The sequence below is a fragment of the Pan troglodytes genome, chromosome 20 (genome assembly GCF_028858775.2).
Source record: "Pan troglodytes isolate AG18354 chromosome 20, NHGRI_mPanTro3-v2.0_pri, whole genome shotgun sequence".
NCBI classification, from domain to species: domain Eukaryota; kingdom Metazoa; phylum Chordata; class Mammalia; order Primates; family Hominidae; genus Pan; species Pan troglodytes.
Genome location: NC_072418.2, coordinates 60,482,821 through 60,502,114, shown reverse-complemented (window position 1 = coordinate 60,502,114; position 19,294 = coordinate 60,482,821). Strand labels below are relative to the sequence as shown.

Here is a 19,294-nt window from a genome sequence, read left to right as displayed (position 1 = left end):
ACGCGGGAAGCGGGGATCCAGATCCACGCCAGTGCCAGGGACAGTGCCTGGCGTCAGGGTGGAGGAGGACGCAGTAACCAGGCGTAAGATTTTACTGGTACATGGGAATGTCACTGGGTCACTCAGAGGAGGCAAGCAGGGAACCTCGTGGCAGGGCCCCCTTTATCAAACTCGTTTACCTGGGTGCCTGGGCGAGTGCTCACAGCCTGCTTGTAGGGACGTTGAGGCATCCGAATAATAGGAAGTTTTAAAAATTTACAATCCAGTGTGTACACTCGCTCCACTAAGATCATCTGAGATATACAGAAACATGGTGTGCATAATAAAAAAGGAAAAAGAGCCAAGCCTGGCCTCTTACGGGACAAGACTACATTACCTAGAGGGCAGTGGGCCGGCGCAGGAAAAGGCGTGGCAGGCGACCGCGACACAGGGGCGGGACTTCCGGCCTCGCTGGCGTGGACGTTTGTGGTGGGGCGTGTTGGTCCGCACTCTCAGAACTGTGCCGGGAAGGATGGGAGGGCGACTGGGTCTCACCTCCGCACCGTTGTAGGACCCGGGGTAGGGTTTTGAGCCCGTGGGAGCTGCCCCACGCGGCCTCGTCCTGCCAACGGTCGGATGGCGGAGACGAAGGACGCAGCGCAGGTGAGAAGACTGGCTCGGCTGCCCGCGGCCACCCGGCCTCAGTGTCCCGGGCCCGACGAGCGGGAGGACGGCGTTTCGGGGTCGTCCTCAGTGCAGTCCCTGCCGTTGCTTCTTAGAGGCCTAGAAGGGGGTCGCGCGGTGCCGGGTCCGGAATGCAGGCCCGCGGTGGCGTGGGGAGCGTCCCCGTTTCTGGGGTGCGCGGCGTTGTGGTATGAAATAGGGCTTTTAGGGTCTCGGAACCCCTCACAGGTGAGAGGAGCGACCGCAGTCCTCCTCGTGGCTTCCAACCATGTCCTTTCTCGGGCCTGCGACCTTGAACAAGTCCCGTTACTGTCCTCGTCCTTCATTTTTGCGCGCGGAAAGTAGAAATATTTACTCTTTTCCCCCCCCGGGTTGAGGCAGCTTGAACGGCTCCCTGGGTGATGTGTGTGTGTCCGTCCCAGTGCACAGCACGGTCCGGGGACGTCGCTCAGGATGTTGTTTCCGGAGCTGCTCCCTGGGCCTGTGCTAGGTTTGGAGACTCAACCCCAGCAGGAGTCTGACCCTCTGGCCTCCTTGGCCTCCTGTCTCTACAAAACGAAGGGCAGCGGCTGAAAGAGGTGGGAGGAGCGTTTTTGCGGTTGCTGCTATGCCAGGGCAGAAAAGGTGGTAGGGCAGGCTGAGGAATTTGTCTTTCAGTTTAGGGCAAGGGACGCTGGGTTGCAACTAACGGTATATTTTCCTGTTTAAGACATTTAGTTACAGGTGAAAAACGAGTCCATTAAAATGTTCAGTGGCGATGGTATGCAGGATGTAGTGTCCCTTTGGAGATAACACATGAGGCCCAGGGTTACTCTCTAGCAGTCACTCTGATTACTTTCATGATAGCCCAGATTACTGTCAGCTCCTGTCGTAGTTGTTAATTTCTCATCCACCTCTCCGTCCTTTGCTTTATTTCTGACTCCCTCTGGTGTCCGCTGCTTAAAGAGGTCTCGTCTGTTGCACCGTTTAAAGCTGACCAGAGTCTCTTTGGTCTCCTTGCTCTGTTTTCTTGTCATCTGAATCTTTAAGGCCATCTGACATTGCCTTACTCATTTATTTAGTTGCCTGTTTAGGATCTTTTTCCAACCCTGGAATGTGAGTGCCTGTTGCTTCCTTCTCCCAAGACCCAGAACAGCCAGGCTTAAGTACATTTATTGTACTTAATAAATGGTTGATGATTGAATAGGCCTCTCTTATAGGGACTCTCATCACATTTCCAATAAATCCACCCCCTCCTACCAGCATGGTCTGCAAGGCTGTACTTGGTTTGCCCTTTTGACCACATCTTTCTCCTCTTCCATTGTCCCCTTTCTCACTGCATTCGTCCAGGGAATCCTGAGCTTGCCAAGCTCTTTCCCATTTTCAGCCTTTGCCCTTGCACTTCCCTTTGTCTGGGACATTGTTCTCAGGTCTCTGCGGGGCTGCAGTTCCACACCCATCCTGGCAGTGCTGGCTGTAGCTAAAAGCACCCCTCACTCCCACCTGCCTGCTCTCTGGCAGCTTGGTGAGGTGTTTTAGCGGTGCTTAAATGCTGCTTTTGCTTTTTAAATGTGAGGCTGTGCCTGATTTCTAAAGCTCCCTGAGCCTTTGCTGACTGTGAAATGGAAGTGATAACGACATTTACCTCTGGGCCTGTCAGGGGATTAATAAAGTTCCCAAACACATCAGGCACTTACATGTGCTAGGCACTCCACTGATTGCCTAAGTGAACATTTTCTGTTTAGTTCTTAGAGCTGCCTGCTGAGATGGGAATAGTTATTGTGTTGATTCGGAAATCGAGCCTTAGAGAGATCATGTGACATCGTCATAGTCACATAGCTGGCAAGTGTCAGATTCAGGAGGCCTGATTTAAGTCAGGCCTTTATTTGCTTTACCACGGCTAAGGAAGCCTTAGCCTGGCAGGGACACAGTGAGGACCAGAGGACTTAGTGAAGGGTGCCTGCCCCTCTACACCTGTGGGTATTTCTTGCAAGGTGGAGATGAGAGACTGAGAAAAGAAATAAGACACAGAGACAAAGTATAGAGGAAGAAAAGTGGGCCCAGGGGACGGCACTCAGCATACAGAGGACCCACACCAGCACCAGTCTGAGTTCCCTCAGTATTTATTGATCACTCTCTCTACCATCTTGGCAAGGGGGATGTGGCAGGACTACACGGTAATGGTGGGGAGAGGGTCAGCAGGAAAACATGTGAGCAAAGGACTCTGTGTCATAAATAAGTTTAAGGAAAGGTGCTGTGCCTCGATGTGCACGTAGGCCAGATTTATGTTTGACTTTACCCAAACATCTCAGTGCAGTAAAGAGCAGTATTGCCGCCAGCATGTCTTACCTCCAGCCATAAGGCGGCTTTCTCCTATCTCAGTAAATAGAATGTACGCTCGGGTTTTACACCAAGACATTCCATTCCCAGGGACAAGCAGGAGACAGATGCCTTCCTCTTATCTCAACTGCAAAGAGGGCTTCCTCTTTCATGAATCCTCGTCAGCACAGACCCTTTATGGGTGTCGGGCTGGGGGACGGTAAGGTCTTTCCCTTCCCACGAGGCCACATCTCAGGCTGTCTCAGTGGGGGGAAACCTTGGACAATACCCAGGCTTTCTTGGGCAGAGGTCCCTGTGGCCTTCCGCAGTGCATTGTGTCCCTGGGTACCCGAGACTGGAGAATGGCGATGACTTTTACCAAGCATACTGCCTGCAAACACATGTTTACCAAGGCACATCCTGCACAGCCCTAACTCCATTAAACCTTGAGTCAATACAGCACGTTTCTGTGAGCACAGGGTTGGGGCTACGGTTACAGATTAACAGCATCTCAAGGCAGAAGAATTTTTCTTAGTACAGATCAAAATGGAGTTTCTTATGTCTTCCTTTTTCTACATAGATACAGTAACGGTCTGATCTATTTTTCTTTCCCGCACACTTAGCTGCTGCTGTTGCTGTTATTGTGGTTGGATTAGTATCAGTCATTTTCCTCCATTCTTTTAATATGCCAGAGTACTTACTCTCTGCTTCCCATAGTCCTCGTGGGATTGCCATTGTTTGTGTCATCTTCAACAGCTTCCCCATAGAAGGCTTTTCTCTCAGGCACAATTGCATTATGTGAAAAGGCAGTATCTGCCTCCCCTTTGAGCCCTGCACGGAAGTCAGCCCAAAGGAGACCTAGTTGATTCAGACCTGGATCTCTCTGCACATTGACTAGAGACTGAGTGACAGGTTCTGATCCTATCCGACAACACAAGGCCAATAGCATTACTTCTGTTTGACTTTCCAGATGTTGGTGACCTTCAAGGATGTGGCTGTGACCTTTACCCGGGAGGAGTGGAGACAGCTGGACCTGGCCCAGAGGACCCTGTACCGAGAGGTGATGCTGGAGACCTGTGGGCTTCTGGTTTCAGTAGGTAATGACTCACCTCTCATCCCCGAGGAGGACCCTAACCCTGGTTCTTGGCCAGGCAAAAAGGTCACTGGAACTGCCCACCTTTCTCTTGACAGACCTTTCTGTTCCCACCTCTTCCTGACTGGTCTCCCTTTGTCTGCATCAGAGATTGTCGGGGTAGAAAATGTCCTTTTAACACAAACCCTCACTCCAGTGCTCAGCCCATTCTGAGGTCCTTAATCCAGATTGCATAAGAAGGAAGCTGATTGGCCATCCTGGTGGGGTCAGCTGTGGCCACAGCCCTGTTAAGCAGGGGCCATGGGTGATGGGCTGTTCTTAGAGAAAGGGGTGAGTCAGGCAGCCCCCCAGAAGACATTTGTCCTCAGTGCCCCTCGGATATCTTCCTAAGCAATACAATCTCTGTACAAAGGCATCTGGGTGCCTGCATGGTCATTAGTTGTTTTCTGATGCTTGATATCCATGCTCTGTTGATCCAGGAGGTGTTTTTAGAGGGTACACAGGAATGTCCTCAAATGGCATGGGTTGATACCCTGATAAAGCCATTCCTTTTACTTTCTCTGTCCAGCACGCTAATTCTTGTCATAAAAGTCTCATCAGCTGGGTGTGGTGGCTCACGCCTGTAATCCCAGCACTTTGGGAGGCCGAGGCGGGTGGATCACGAGGTCAGGAGTTCAATACCAACCTGGCCAAGATGGTGAAACCCCGTCTGTACTAAAAATACAAAAATTAGCTGGGCGCAGTGGTGCGCGCCTGTAATCCCAGCTACTCAGGAGTTTGAAGCAGGAGAATCGCTTGAACCTGGGAGGCGGAGGTTGCAGTGAGCCAACATTGCGCCAGTGCATTCTAGCCTGGGTGACTGAGCAAGACTCCGGCTCAAAAAAAAAGTCTCAGATCAGCGCTGAGTCTTTCATTTTCCTTTCACTCCGCCAGTGCAGTTCATTTCTTTTTTTAACAGAGGGGACAACCTCCAACTTAGCCCTGAGAAACATACAAGGGTTTCCTGGGACTTAGTGGCATTGTTTTGATTTTGTTGTGTTGTGATTGCAGAGTTCTATTTGTAGGAAGGGAAATTGACTTTCTCACTTACCAGAGCAAAACAAGGTTCCCTTTTAGAATACAATATTTAACAAAAGTGGGTCAGGATAAAGAAGTTATTAGAATTGATGGCACACTCTGAGTTCAGTTGGGAAGGTGGACATCAATGCATAGATGACAACTGAAATAAGTTCTAGAAAGAAAAATGAGGGGAATTTAGGAATAAATAAGCAGGATGTCATAACCTATTGTGGGTGTTCCAAAGAGGGCATCTCAGGAAGTGACAGTGGAGCTGAGACCTGAAAGCTGAGTAGGAGTTAGCTGGATAGAAGGAGGTGGAAGAGGGTAACAGTGTTCCAGGTGGAGGAACCAGCGTGTGAAAAGTGACAGGGAGCTCAGCTCTTGGGAGAGCCAAAGGATCATCTGATTCACCTTTCCCACAGCCCTGTCCCAGAACTCAAAGCCAGGCATGTAGCACACATTGGTGGACCTTACTGTGACAAGTCTGAAGGAATCCTGGGCTATGGTTCAGAATCTGCCATTCGATGTTTCTGTGGATCCTTGTACCTCAGTCATTGGTCTTCTATACAGAATCCTCCTGTCTTTTACTCACCACATCTAGTGGAAAGCATTTGGCTGCATATAACAGAAAACCAGATCAAACTGGCTTCACCTGGAAGGAAATTCACTAACTCGCCTGATGAGAAGCCTGAGGTGTGGTTGGCTCCAGGCTTGTTCGGTGCCGCAGCCCAGTGACGCCATCAAGGATGTCTTGGTTCTCTGTTCCTTCTTCTTGGTTCAGGCTTCTGATTGTCCTCAGGCTGGCTCCTCACAGGGATGCTGGGTGCTGCAGCCTTGACTGGGGCAGCAGGCCCCCATGTTCAATCCATCCTCCCACCTTGGAATAAATGCTTTCTTTTCACAATGAGAATCCAGCTTTGGTCACCTGCCTAATGAAGACTCTTGCATTACCAATTTATTTCAACCACTGGTTTTTCTTTTCCTTTTTTTTTGAGATGGAGTCTTGCTCTGTCATTCAGGCTGAAGTGCAGTGCCATGATCTCAGCTCACTGCAACCTCTGCTTCCTAGGCTCAAGCAATCCTCCCAACCTCATCCCCTTGAGTAGCTAGGACCATAGGTGCACACCACCATACCCGGCTAATTTTTTATATTTTTGGTAGAGACGGGGTTTCACCATGTTGGCCAGGCTGGTTTAGAACTCCTGGCCTCAAGTGATCCTCCTGCCTCGGCCTCCTATAGTGCTGGGATTACAGCATAAGCCACCATGTCCAGCCTCAGCCAGTGGTTTGCAGCCCCATCTGGGCACCAGAATTTTGGGGGGCACATTTTGGAAGTACTGATGCCCAGGTCTCACACGAAGAAATTTTGTTTCATTTGGTTTGAGGTTGGAATCACGCATCCCCAAGTGGTTCTGAAAGCACGAGGTGTTTGAGAAGCAATGATTTAGATTTGTTAGAAAATGCCTCCTGGGGCCGGGTGCAGTAGCACCTTGGGAGACTGAGGCAGGAGGATCACTTGAGGCCAGGCACTCGAGACCAGCCTGACCAATATTGTGAATCCCAGTCTCTATTAAAAATACAAAAACTAGCCAGGCATGGTTTTGCATGCCTGTAATCCCTGCTACTCGGGTGGCTGAGGCACGAGAATCCCTTGAACCTGGGAGGCAGAGGTTGCAGTGAGCCGAGCACTGCACTCCAGCCTGGGCAAGAGAGTGAGACTCTGTTTCAAAAAAAGAAAGAAAGAAAGAAAGAAAGAAAGAAAGAAAGAAAGAAAGAAAGAAAATGCCTTCTGGAGGAAGCAGCACACCTTTGCCATGTCCCATGGCTGTCAAAGTGTTGTGTGCCTGAACAACGTTGGCTTCCATAGACGGAGGTCATGGGCAGTGGGTGTTGTGTAGACAGATAGCACTACCCTCCATGGCAGTTGTAGCCCAACAGTGGGATTTGTGCCTGTCTTTATCTCCTTGGCTGCCATAATAAAATGTCATGGATTGGGTGGTTTAAACAACGAGAGTTTATTTTCTTATGCTTCTGGAGGCTGAGAAGTCCAAGATCAAGGTGTCCGCAAATTTGATTCCTATTGAGACCTCTCTTCCTGGCTTGCAGATGGCTGACTTGCTGTGTTCTTACAAGGTGGAGGGACAGAGGAGAGATCTCTCTCTCTCTCCTCCTGTTTTTATGAGGCCATAATTTTATCAGATTAAGGCTCCACCCTTGTGGCCTCATTTAATTTTAATTACCTTCTAAAGATCCTGTCTCCATATACAGTCACGTTGGGTGTTAGGGCGTCAACATATGATTTTTATGGGGAACACAGCTCACTCAGAGCAATGCCCTTGATTTTCAGGGCTCACATCAGCATTTTGCTTACTTTGGGAGCAGCTGCATTCATGTCTGGACCCTGTCATGAAGTCCTAGGCAAGATGGAGAGACTTTCATTTTCTCATTAAATTACCCCTATTCTATTTCTTTTGCTATCAACAGGGCATCGGGTTCCCAAACCAGAGTTGGTCCACCTGCTAGAGCATGGGCAGGAGCTGTGGATAGTGAAGAGAGGCCTCTCACATGCTACCTGTGCAGGTAAGCAGCCACCAGCTGGTCATGTGGAGTCATGGCAGTCTTCAGATAATGTGAGGGCACCACTGCCTCTGAATTTCTGTGTGAAACTGCTCATTGTGGCTTTCCGGGGGCCTGGTTGTTTCTGACTCACTTTGGGTCATAGTGTCCATCATCAGGTGAGCACTGAGCCACACAATTATTCAGAGACACAGGTACCTTTTGCTGTGAACAGGAATCTTTATGGTTGCTCTGGCTCAATCCAGCTGGTAGAAGGGGAACAAGAAGAAGGGGAGAAGTCATACCCAGTTGTACACATACTTGACAACCACATAGTCTTGACAAGAACTAGGCATTTGGCCACACCTAGATGCTCAGGACTGACAAATGTGATTTGGCTATGTGCCCATGGAAAAGAATTAATGGGTTTGGTTTACATCACCTCAGACTCCTCTACTCAACAAAATCAGAGTGATATAATTTCTGTGTCATTGAGTTGTTAGAGGATGTAGAGGTAACACGTGACACTGCTTAGTTCAGTTCCTGGTCCATAGGATCAACAAATGTCAGCTAGTTAGTATTATGCATGAACAGTTTTAATCATCATAAATGTAATGTCATACATTTCTTTCTGGACTCAAGAGAAAGGGGACTTTCCTCCCCTTGATATTACTGTCTGCATTATGCTGTGAATCCCACTCTTTTCCACCCTCTCCGTCCACTCATCCATCCTCCAGTTAGACCATCAGAGACTCGGAAGCAGCCCTTTGCCCCATATCTTCCTGCCCCTCTTGCCCTGAGAAACACCAAGGTGACATTTGGCCTTCTCTGCCCTACATCTGTGCTGATGAGTGTAGCTGGAGCCATTTGCCTTGTGGATTTGTATCACCACTGAGTCATGGGCTCTCCCCTTGGGCTTCTTGGCCAGCCCCATCTGCAACCCTGTGTTCCAAATACCTCCCTTCCCATTCCCTCAATCCCACATCTCCACTTAAGTGTCTCAGAGGCACCTTTAGCTCCTGATGCCTAAAAAGACACTCAGTTCAGAGAATGTCTTACCATCCAAGCAGGTTAGAAGGCTGGAAACACACCACATAGCTCCTGGACTCCACCTAACTTCATCGAACCCAGCATCCATTCATCCCTAGTCCTGCTCATTTTAAATGATCCATATCTCCTAAGTCCATCACTTCCACTGCTTCCCTTGGCTCCTTCACCAACACCCTAGTCCAGGCTCTCATAATCTTTTGCCTGGGCCATACCAGAGGCTCCTAACAGGTCTCCCCACATCTGCCCCATTCCTCTGGGCAGCTCTTGTCCCTGCACCGGCTCCTGCAGCCACTCAGATGTGTTTCAGATTTTCACCACTTCCCCAGCAGCTGATGTTTCAGTATATAATTAATTTCATGTTAAAAATAGGATGTGTATTTAATGTTCTTAAAGATTCATCTGCACGGTCTCATACTTGGCTTCTCTTGCCCTCTATGGAGGAGATCTTACCTCTAGTCATGGTCAGTGTCTTTGCCAGTGCCTGCATCATACCTGCTGTGTTCTCAGGGAACTTGCTTTTTTAAAAAAAAAAATCTCTGCTTTGTCTGTACCTTCAACTTATCTATATTCAAATAAAAAGTGTGCACAATACAAAACCAGAAAGTGAATATAAGTTTAAACAAAAAAAAAAAAGTGTACTCAAATTGCTTACACTTGGGGAAAACAGACAAAATGCTTTTTCACCTACAATACCCTGTAACTTGTGTTGACCCCACTTGTAAAGCCTAGCTTCTTGGAGTTGTCTCATGTTTGGAAGAGATGTTTACACTTGACTTTAATATTTTTTTGTTTAAAATTTCTCAAACTAAAAAAAATCTTATGTATACAATAATAAGTACAAATTTGAAGGGCTCAGCTTAAATTTTTGCATTTCTGCAAATTGAATTCTTCATCTAGGTCAAGATTTACAATATTTCCAGCACCTCAGCAGTTTCTGTCACCCTGTCTTTGTCAATAGCTCCTCCTGCAGTGGGAGCCACTGTTTAGACTCTCTCCCTAGGGACTAGTTTTTAATTGGTTGTGAATGAGCATAATTGGAGCCCCAAAGCAGTTTCTCTTTTGTGTATTTCTTCTTTTCACCATCATTGTGTCCATGAGCTGGGTTTATCCTATATGCTGTGTACCATAATATTATGTGAAAACATCAGGATCTGTTTCTTCACTCTCCTATTGGTTGACATTTGTATTGTTTACCTTGTTTGGAGATTATGAAGAATGCTGCTATGAATACTATTTTCCATAATATTTAGTGGATATAAACACTCATTTCTGTTGCATATACACCCAGGAGATGACTGGTGGAGTCAAGAGACAGATCTGTGCTCAGTTTTAAGTCAAACCCCCAAATATTTTTCCAGAGTAGCCGCACCATTTCCCATCCCCACCATTCCAGGTATGAGACTGCTGCTTCACTCGGCTCTTCTAAGCATGCGATGCTGCCACTTCATGACGCACAGCTGCTAGCTTCCTCAGATCACAGCACTGAAGCTGTTCTTGCTCGTGTCACTGCCATTACCCAAATTGTCCAGCGCAGCAATGAAAATAATAATAAGAGTAATGTCCCACAATTTAATGAACACTTGTGCTGCATCAAGAACTGTGCATTTTCTCATTTAACCTCATGACAGCCTGAGAAACTGAGTCTCCTAGTCTCTTAGTTGAGGAATTGGAGACCTGGTGGAGAAAGTCATCCTCCAGTATCAACCCATTTGACACAGGCAGGATTTGAACTGAGTCATTCTGTCTCCGGTACCCTCTTGTCTGCCATGCATTGTGCTTCCTGACACAGCAGAAACTTGTCAGATCTTACTACACTAGGCCTTTTGTACCATTTGTTCCTGTGTGTACTTCCATCCCTTTTGTGCTGGAATCTTCATTTTCTTGCTCCAACTCTAATCACCCTTTTATATTGGTTTCACCAGGCATCTGGTGCCCAAAGGGTGAATCTACCCATTTTTACTTCCTCACCTTCAACCCATTGCCCACTTCCTCTCTCTGGCAATGACTCTGGCTTCTCTTTTAGGACTCAGCTTATGGGACACCTCCTCTAGAAAGCCTTCCATGATCTCTTTTTCTTTCCAGTCTCATCAGGTGCAACTTCCCTAAACTCTTATAGCACCAAAAGGCTTCATTTCTTTTTCTTTTTCTTCTTTGAGACAGAGTTTTGCTCTTGTTGCCCAGGCTGGAGTGCAATGGTGCAATCTCGGCTCACTGCAACCTCTGCCTCCCGGGTTCAAGCGATTCTCCTGCCTCAGCCTCCCGAGTAGCTGGGATTACAGGCATGCACCACCACGCCTGGCTAATTTTTAATTTATGTGGGTACATAAGATATTTTAATATAGGCATACAATGCATAATAATCACATCAAGGTAAAGGAAGTATCTGTCACCTCAAGCATTTATCCTTTCTTTGTGTTACAAACAATCCAGTTATACCCTTAGTTATTTTAAAGTATACAATAAATTATTTTTGACTATAGCTAACCGGTTGTGCTATCAAATACTAGGTCTTATTCATTCTTTTCTAACTTCATTTTGGTACCCATTAACCATCCTCACTACTCCATGGAGTAGGATCCTACTCCATCCTACTGCCGTTCCCAGTTTCCAGTAACCATCTTTCTACTCTCTCTCCATGAGTTCAGTTGTTTTGATTTTTAGTTCCATCCCTGTTGTTGCAAATGATAGGATCTCCTTTTTTATGGCCAAATAGTACCCCATTGTGTATACACACCACATTTTCTTTGTCCATTCATTGTTGATGGACCCTTAAATTGTTTCCAAATCTTGGCTATTGTGCCTAGTACTGCAGTAAACATGGTAGTGCAGATATCTCTTTGATGTACTGATTTTTTTTTTTCTTTTGGATATATACCTCCACTGGGATTGCTGGATCATATGGTGGCTCTATTTTTAGTTTTTTGAGGAACCTCCAAATTGTTCTCCATGGTAGTTGTACTAATTGAAATTCCCACCAACAGTGTATGAGGGTTCCCTTTTTTCCACATCCTTGCCACCATTTGTTATTGCCTGTCTTTTGGACAAAAGCCATTTTGACTAGGATGAGATGATACCTTATTGTAGTTTTGATTTGCATTTCTTTGATGGTCAATTATATTGAGCAGTTTTTCATATACCTGTTGGCCATTTGTATGTATTCTTTTGAGAAGTGTCTATTCAGATCTTTTGCCCATTTTTAAATCAGATTCTTAGATTTTTTCCTATAGAGTTGTTTAAGCTCCTTATATATTCTGGTTATTAATCCCTTGTCAGATGGATGTAAGCGTTCAATTCTTAAAGCAAATGCCCTTCAGACAATGTCATCAAAACTCTATTATCTCTTCCTTACTCTGAACTGTAAAGAGAAATGTCTTTACTCTGGATCCTCTGTCCCCCGGTCCAGCCTGCCCTCCAGATTTTCCCTTTAATGGTGTCAAGGATACAAGGACCATAAGCAGTATTTGGTAACCTGGGTTAGAGATGTAAAAATGCAGCAAGTATCATAGGCACTATTTTCATCTTCATTTTCCTACTGAAGTGGTTATTTTGTGTTTTTCTATATTTTATCACTAAAAGACCCCTCCTTTGTTTGTTGATGCCCTTCAGGTGACAGAGCACAAGTTCATACCAGAGAGCCAACCACTTTCCCGCCAGTCTTATCTGAGCGGGCCTTTCTCCGGGGAAGCCTGACTCTGGAATCTTCAACCTCAAGTGATTCGAGGTTGGGGAGAGCTAGGGATGAGGAAGGGCTTTTGGAAATGCAGAAAGGTAAAGTGACACCAGAGACAGACCTCCACAAGGAGACCCATCTTGGGAAAGTGAGCCTTGAAGGTGAAGGTTTGGGGACAGATGATGGTCTGCACTCCAGGGCATTACAAGAGTGGTTATCAGCAGATGTTCTCCATGAATGTGACTCACAGCAACCAGGGAAAGACGCCTTGATTCATGCAGGGACAAACCCCTACAAATGCAAGCAGTGTGGGAAAGGTTTTAACAGGAAGTGGTATCTCGTTCGACATCAGAGGGTTCACACTGGAATGAAACCCTATGAATGCAATGCATGTGGGAAAGCCTTTAGCCAGAGCTCAACTCTCATTCGGCACTACCTCATCCACACCGGGGAGAAACCATATAAGTGCCTTGAGTGTGGGAAGGCCTTCAAACGCAGGTCGTACCTCATGCAGCACCATCCAATCCACACTGGAGAGAAACCCTATGAGTGTAGTCAATGTCGAAAGGCCTTCACCCACCGGTCTACTTTTATTCGCCATAATAGGACCCACACTGGAGAAAAGCCCTTTGAGTGCAAAGAATGTGAGAAAGCCTTTAGCAATAGAGCCCACCTAATTCAACATTACATCATCCACACTGGAGAGAAGCCCTATGATTGCATGGCATGTGGAAAGGCCTTCAGATGCAGCTCAGAACTCATACAGCACCAGCGGATTCACACTGGGGAGAAGCCCTATGAATGCACCCAGTGTGGGAAAGCCTTTCACCGGAGCACGTACCTCATTCAGCACTCTGTCATCCACACTGGGGAGATGCCCTACAAGTGTATCGAGTGTGGGAAGGCCTTCAAACGCAGGTCACACCTTCTGCAGCACCAAAGGGTCCATACATGAGAGAACCCTATTGTTGCAATGAATACAGCAAGGCCTTTACCCACTGTTATTTTATCATTCATAATGGGACCCACACTGTAGGAAGAAGTCCTTCGAGTGCAAAGAATGTCAGGAAACTTTTCATTTTTTTTGTCAGCTCTTTCTTAACTAACACATGAGCAGTCACTTTGGAGAGAAGCCCTGTGAATACAGTGAATGTAAGGATCCCTTCAGTCACCACTCAGTTCTCACTCATTGCAGAAGGATTCATACCAGGGGGAAATGTGGAAGGCATTCCATCAACATCAGAGAACTCATGCTGGAGAAAGACATTCCAAATATAACTATTAAGGACAGTCTTTGGCCAGAGCAGAAATCTTACTATCTGAGAATCATAATGAAAAGTTACTACATAATTGTTATTGATGTGAGAAAACTTTCTGTGACCAGGTTGTCACTTGCTTGTCCTATAAAGAGCCATGCTGGAATTTGACCCACCTTGGGATTTTCTCTATGAACTTATGAAAACCTTCAGTTACAGGTATCTTCTTGCTTTATGTCCTTACAGACTTCGCTGTAAGATCAGTTTTATTTTTTGGTAGGGGAATGTTTGAGAGGTAAAGGGGTTTTATTCCTTTTTTTTTTTTTTTTAACATACATTCACTGCCATCCTTTCTCAGAGTTAGACAGTGAGGGCAGCTCTTCAGGCATTTCTTGGAAGCTGCCTTTGATCCAGACATCTCTGGGAGGATATCCATGAGGAGAGTAATTCTTTGTGAGAAATATGAAGGCTTGTGTCATGAGATTCTTGAATTTAGTAGAAATTAGAATACTGAGAACATCTTCATGTGACACTTCTTTTTTATATCTAGGGTGAGAAGAACCCATGTACAGATGGCCACATTAAAATGTGCACCACATTAAAATGTGCAATACCTAAGACTGTTTAAGGCTTTGATTTTTATTAATAAACTCATTATTTTTTAAGAGACAGGGACTTGCTCTGTCACCCAGGCTAGAGTGCAGTGGCATGATCATAGTTCCCTGTAACCTTGAACTCCTGGGTTCAAATGGTCCTCTTGCCTCAAGTTTCTGAGTAGCTTGGGATACAGGCATACACCACTACGCCTGGCTAATGTTTGTAATTTTAGTAGAGACAAGGTTTTACCATGTTGGCTGGGCTGGTCTGGAACTCCCAGCTTCAAGTGATCCACCTGCCTTGGCCTCCCAAAGTTCTGGGATTACAGGTGTGAGTCACTGCACCCAGCCTTCAATTTTTTTGTATAGATGAGGTCTTGCTGTGTTCCCCAGATCTGTCTCAAACTGCTAGACTCAAGTCATCATCCTGCTTAGCCTCCTAAAGTGTTGGGATTACAGGTGTGAGCCACCACACCTAGCCTAATATGGTTTCAAATGCTCAGCACTCTCACATTTTCCTGATTCCATTCTATCTGTTTGTTGTCTTTATTTTCTCTGGCAACACAGTGATCACTTTGTACTTGCTTGGCCTTCTCAGATGAGTCCTAATTCTTTCTGGTGTTTATCAGATTCTTTAATCCTGTGTAGAGGGGTATTTTTAGGTCCCCCTCAGCATTTTTCTAGGGATTGAATTATAGCTAAAACAGGCAAAATAAAACACACAACTAAGATGAATCCATGGTAAACCCAGTAAACCCAAGAAAACAACATGGAGAGGAATCTCATTGTCTGATATTATAAACATTTGCGTGAGTTTTGCTACAAAATAAAGTGCCTAGCATTTTAACAGGTGAATCAGGATATACGTGGGCAGGTTTACGTGAGTTTCATAGTTAACCACCATGACCTTAGTCCCTTGGTGCTAGCACTGAATATGGTAATTAGTTTTGTTGTGTTTTGAGATGGAGTCTCACTCCATTGCCCAGGCTGGAGTGCAGGGGTGCGATCTTGGCTCATTGCAACCTCTGCCTCCCGGGTTCAAGCGATTCTCCTGCCTCAGCCTCCCAAGAAGCTGGGATTACAGGCATGTACTACCATGCCCAGCTAATTTTTGTATTTTTAGTAGAGACAGGGTTTTGCCATGTTGCCCAGGCTGGTCTCGAACTCCTGACCTCAGGTGATCCACCCACCTCAGCCTGCCAAAAAGCTGGGATTACAGGTGTGAGCCACTGTACTTAGCCTGAATCTGGTAATTTGAAATTCCTTTTGTGAGATTTTCTTTTAGTTTTCAAGCTACATGAGATAATGTTAGGTTAAAATGTGTGAAAAATAGAAAATTATCATTTTCTCACTTTGAGCTTTCCTCACAACCTTTTAAAGCACTGCATATATATTTCATGTTTTCATAGTGGGCATGTACCTTTTACTGTGGTCCTTTTGCACATATTATAAATAGAATTCTTGGTGAGTTAAGAGTTCTCTGTTTTTGTTTTTTCAGGACAGAGTGCACAGTTTCCTCTCCTGTGGGAAGGAGAGTTGACTCTTGAGGACCCCCACCCTCCTGCATCCTCTCTCTGGAAGGCTGCATGTATTGTAGCTGTGGCTGTACTTGTACCTAAGGCCCTGGGTTCAAGAGAGTTGGAGAAATCCCTCTAGAAACATATTGGCTGTCATCAAAGGGTTCTTTCCAGGCCTGAGGACCTAGGCCCCAGTTTGTCCCAAAGCAGGAGTGTTTTCCATGGGATAAAGGACACCCTAGGTTTTTCTTAGCTTCCAGCTCTTTCCATACAGTCTTCACTCAAGGGTTTGGTACAAGGATCTACTATGAACTTGCTGCTGTGATAGGCAAGAATCTCATGAGACACCTGTCATTTAGCTCCATGGCCACTCACTGTTGTGGTCATACTTAGAAGAGTGGGATGCAGTGGATGGCTGGGCTATGGGTCCTGCCCTTGAGCAGGGAAGGAACTTACTGTCTAATATAGGAAAAACACATGAGAACAGGTGCAATATATTGACTTAAACTTGTTTAGCACCCATTTTTAAGTCAGTAGAAGTTTTGAACTTACAGTAAAAGTTGTGAACTTCTGTATGTTTTCCACAGTTTATGATTGAGGTAAAACATGTTTTTTGTTTTGTTTTTGAGACAGTTTCACTCTTGTTGCCCAGGCTGGAGTGCAGTGGCGCCATCTCAGCTCACTGCAACTTCTGCCTCCCGAGTTCAAGGGATTCTCCTGCCTCAGTCTCCCGAGTAGCTGGGATTATAGGCGCCCACCACCATGCCCGGCTAGTTTTTTTGTATTTTTAGTAGAGACGGGGTTTCACCATGTTGGCCAGGCTGGTCTTGAACTCTTGACCTCATGTAGTCCACCCGCCTCGGCCTCCCAAAGTGCTGCGATTACAGGCGTGAGCCACCGTGCCCGGCAGAGGTAAAACGTTTTCATGTTCATGTTTTTGTAACTTTGTTACATTTAATGAACAAATTAGATAAAAAGCACTATGCTCTTATGGTGCTTAATCTGTGAGAAATGATTGTGGGGGTGGGACTAGTTATGACCATTCACAGTTGGTGCACTTCAATCAGTAAATCTCACAGAGGAAATGTGGACGGTAAATTAACTCGGCAAGTCGGTCATGCAAAGACGAATTAGAAATCTTAATATTTGTAAGCAGACAAAAAATGTGTCTGGAAGGATCCTCACCCAGTTAAATGGTATTTGCTCCTTGGGTGTAGAGGGAGGGAAGGGATGGGGTAGAGGGGAATGTCAGAGTTCACTTTAACTTCATGCACATGTGGAAATGTTTGAAATGTTCACAGTAAGTTTTATAATTTCAGAAAAACTGCTTAAGGTTGAAAAGCGAAATTTAAGAAATTGCTGACGGAATAAAAACATAATAGAACTAGAACATTGAAGGAAATGAAAGAAGCAAGAAGGAAAGCACCAGAAGTGATTTGGAAGAGAAATTCTAAAATGAATGTGAACAACAGAGTGATCAGAAGAGTGTAGGGAATTAATAGTTTCTTTAAACAAGCCATCTCACAATGGAAGCCTGTTTGTCTTGAAATTGCTGTGGTTATTATTCACTCTGCCCTTTGAAGAACTGCAGAAATTCATAGGGCAATGTTAAGTGTTTGTGTCTCCAAAAAAGATGTTGGAGTCGTTACCCTCAGAACCTCAGGTATTCACGTTAGTTAATCCATTAGGTTAGTTCCTAATTGACTATGACTGTGTCCTTATAAAAATGGGAAATTTGGTCACAGAGGCAGATGTACAGAGGGAAGACGATGTGACGACACAGGAAGAACATCTTCAAGCCAAGGAACACATGGGGCTACCAGAAGCCGAGATAGAAGCATGGAACATATGTTCTAGTAAGAAGTGTCTGGGTTGTTTTGGTTTTTTTTCTTTGGAGTTTTTGTGGTATTAAATTATTTTTAAATTATGTTTTATTGTAGACCTCACAATTCTTTTTTTTTCTTTTTCACTCAAACTACAGCAAAATATTATATTTCTATCCTATATTTCATGGGCTTACCTCTAGCCAATTGTTTTTAACTGCCATGTAATATTTTACATCATGAAGCTTTCATCCTTGATTCAAATCCTCTGATTATGGACATGTATTTCCTCCATTTTCCTGCTATGAAATATATCACCACCAGCTTGATTCAACCTTAAAAATAAGGTCATCAGTATTATGTTCTAAATAAACTTATGGCCATACATGAGAAATGTACCTTGCAGCTGAATGGCTAGGTCATATGGTGATCTAGTATGTAACTGGAATTATGTTATACATTGCCCTTTCCTCTCCCATAAGATGGACAAAAGTGTTTCTGTATCACTGTGTCCCAGACAATATTTAGAATTACCCAGCTTTCCAGTTTTTATTTTAGAAGTTTAAAGTGATATAGAATATATCTGGTATTTCTCATATTGAAATACATTTGAACATTAGTTCATATCCTTTCATTGCCTTTTGTTTTTCCTCTTCTGTCAATGGTCTACTCATATGTTGGCCTGTCTTTATTTGTATCTTGACTTTTTATTGTGTATTTTGTTTATGGTGGGGTACTTTATTGGTGATTAATACGATTTTCAAGTATATTATATGGGCTAGTCCCTTGATACTATTGACACTGTATTTATCTTCAGTCTCTTGTTGGTATCTAACTTTGGTTCTGAAGTTTATGGAATGGAAGTATTTAATTGGAAAGATTAAACATACTGATTTTAATTAATATTTTTGACTTGTTAGGATTTTTGAATACTCAGGCATAACTCACAAAATTATGCTGCTGGCTTTAAAATTAGTTTTACATTGATTCTTAGAGCATCTTAATCATTAGTAAGGATTAAATCCAAAGTACACACAGTGAAGATAATTTTAAAACTATTTAAAATGGTAAATTTACCTATTAAAGATGAAGCATGAGAATGGGGCAGGAAATGTCATATAGTTCCACTTTTATATGGATTTGCTCAGAGAAACCCCTGAGAATGAGACTGATGAGAATAATGGCATAAAGGTTTTGGCAGACAAGCTATATAGGAAGTGGGAATAACAAGGGCAAATTTTCTTGTCTGGTTAGCTCTTTTAAAAAATAAAATGCTCTTGTAAAGATAATTGGAATTTGGCAAAATAACAAAAATTAAGTATGCATAAGGGATGGCGAAGCAAAATTAAGAACTCTTTCAATGTGTTAAGGTCAGAATAACAGCAGAGAAATACTGTAGGCTGACAGAAATTCTAATATTGCAAATAATTTACAAAATAAATACCTTATGTAATATCAGTTGAATAACAATCTTTCCAAAGTTCCTATAATTACACAATTTTTTTTTTTTTCGAGATGGGAGTCCTGCTCTGTCGCCCAGGCTGGAGTGTAGTGGCGCAATCTTGGCTCACTGCAGCCTCCGCCTCCTGGGTTCAAGCAGTCCTCCCACCTAGGCCTCCCAAGTAGCTAGCTAGGACTACAGGCGCCCACCACCATGCCCAGCTAATTTTTGTATTTTTAGTAGAATGGGGTTTTGCCATGTTGGCCAGGCTG

At 44.7% G+C, this 19,294-nt stretch overlaps 1 protein-coding gene across 5 annotated transcripts; it reads left to right on the top strand.

Annotated features, from left to right (window-relative positions):
- The first annotated feature begins 426 nt into the window (after positions 1 to 426).
- On the top strand, positions 427 to 18,484 carry ZNF550 (zinc finger protein 550). 5 transcript variants are annotated; one of them, XR_010153643.1, is made up of 6 exons: positions 429 to 642; positions 3,932 to 4,058; positions 7,598 to 7,693; positions 12,326 to 13,864; positions 15,740 to 16,670; positions 17,078 to 18,484. XR_010153643.1 is itself a non-coding variant. In XM_016936959.4 (4 exons), exons 1-4 carry the CDS (start codon positions 616 to 618, stop codon positions 13,342 to 13,344), a joined length of 1,269 nt encoding a protein of 422 aa, XP_016792448.1. In that variant the 5' UTR covers positions 429 to 615; the 3' UTR covers positions 13,345 to 18,484. The 5 variants fall into 5 exon arrangements, 1 of the variants encoding a protein (XP_016792448.1); XR_001711955.4 differs by lacking the exon at positions 15,740 to 16,670 and having other exon boundaries at positions 427 to 642; XR_001711954.4 differs by having other exon boundaries at positions 427 to 642; positions 15,740 to 18,484.
- Positions 18,485 to 19,294: the final 810 nt, after the last annotated feature.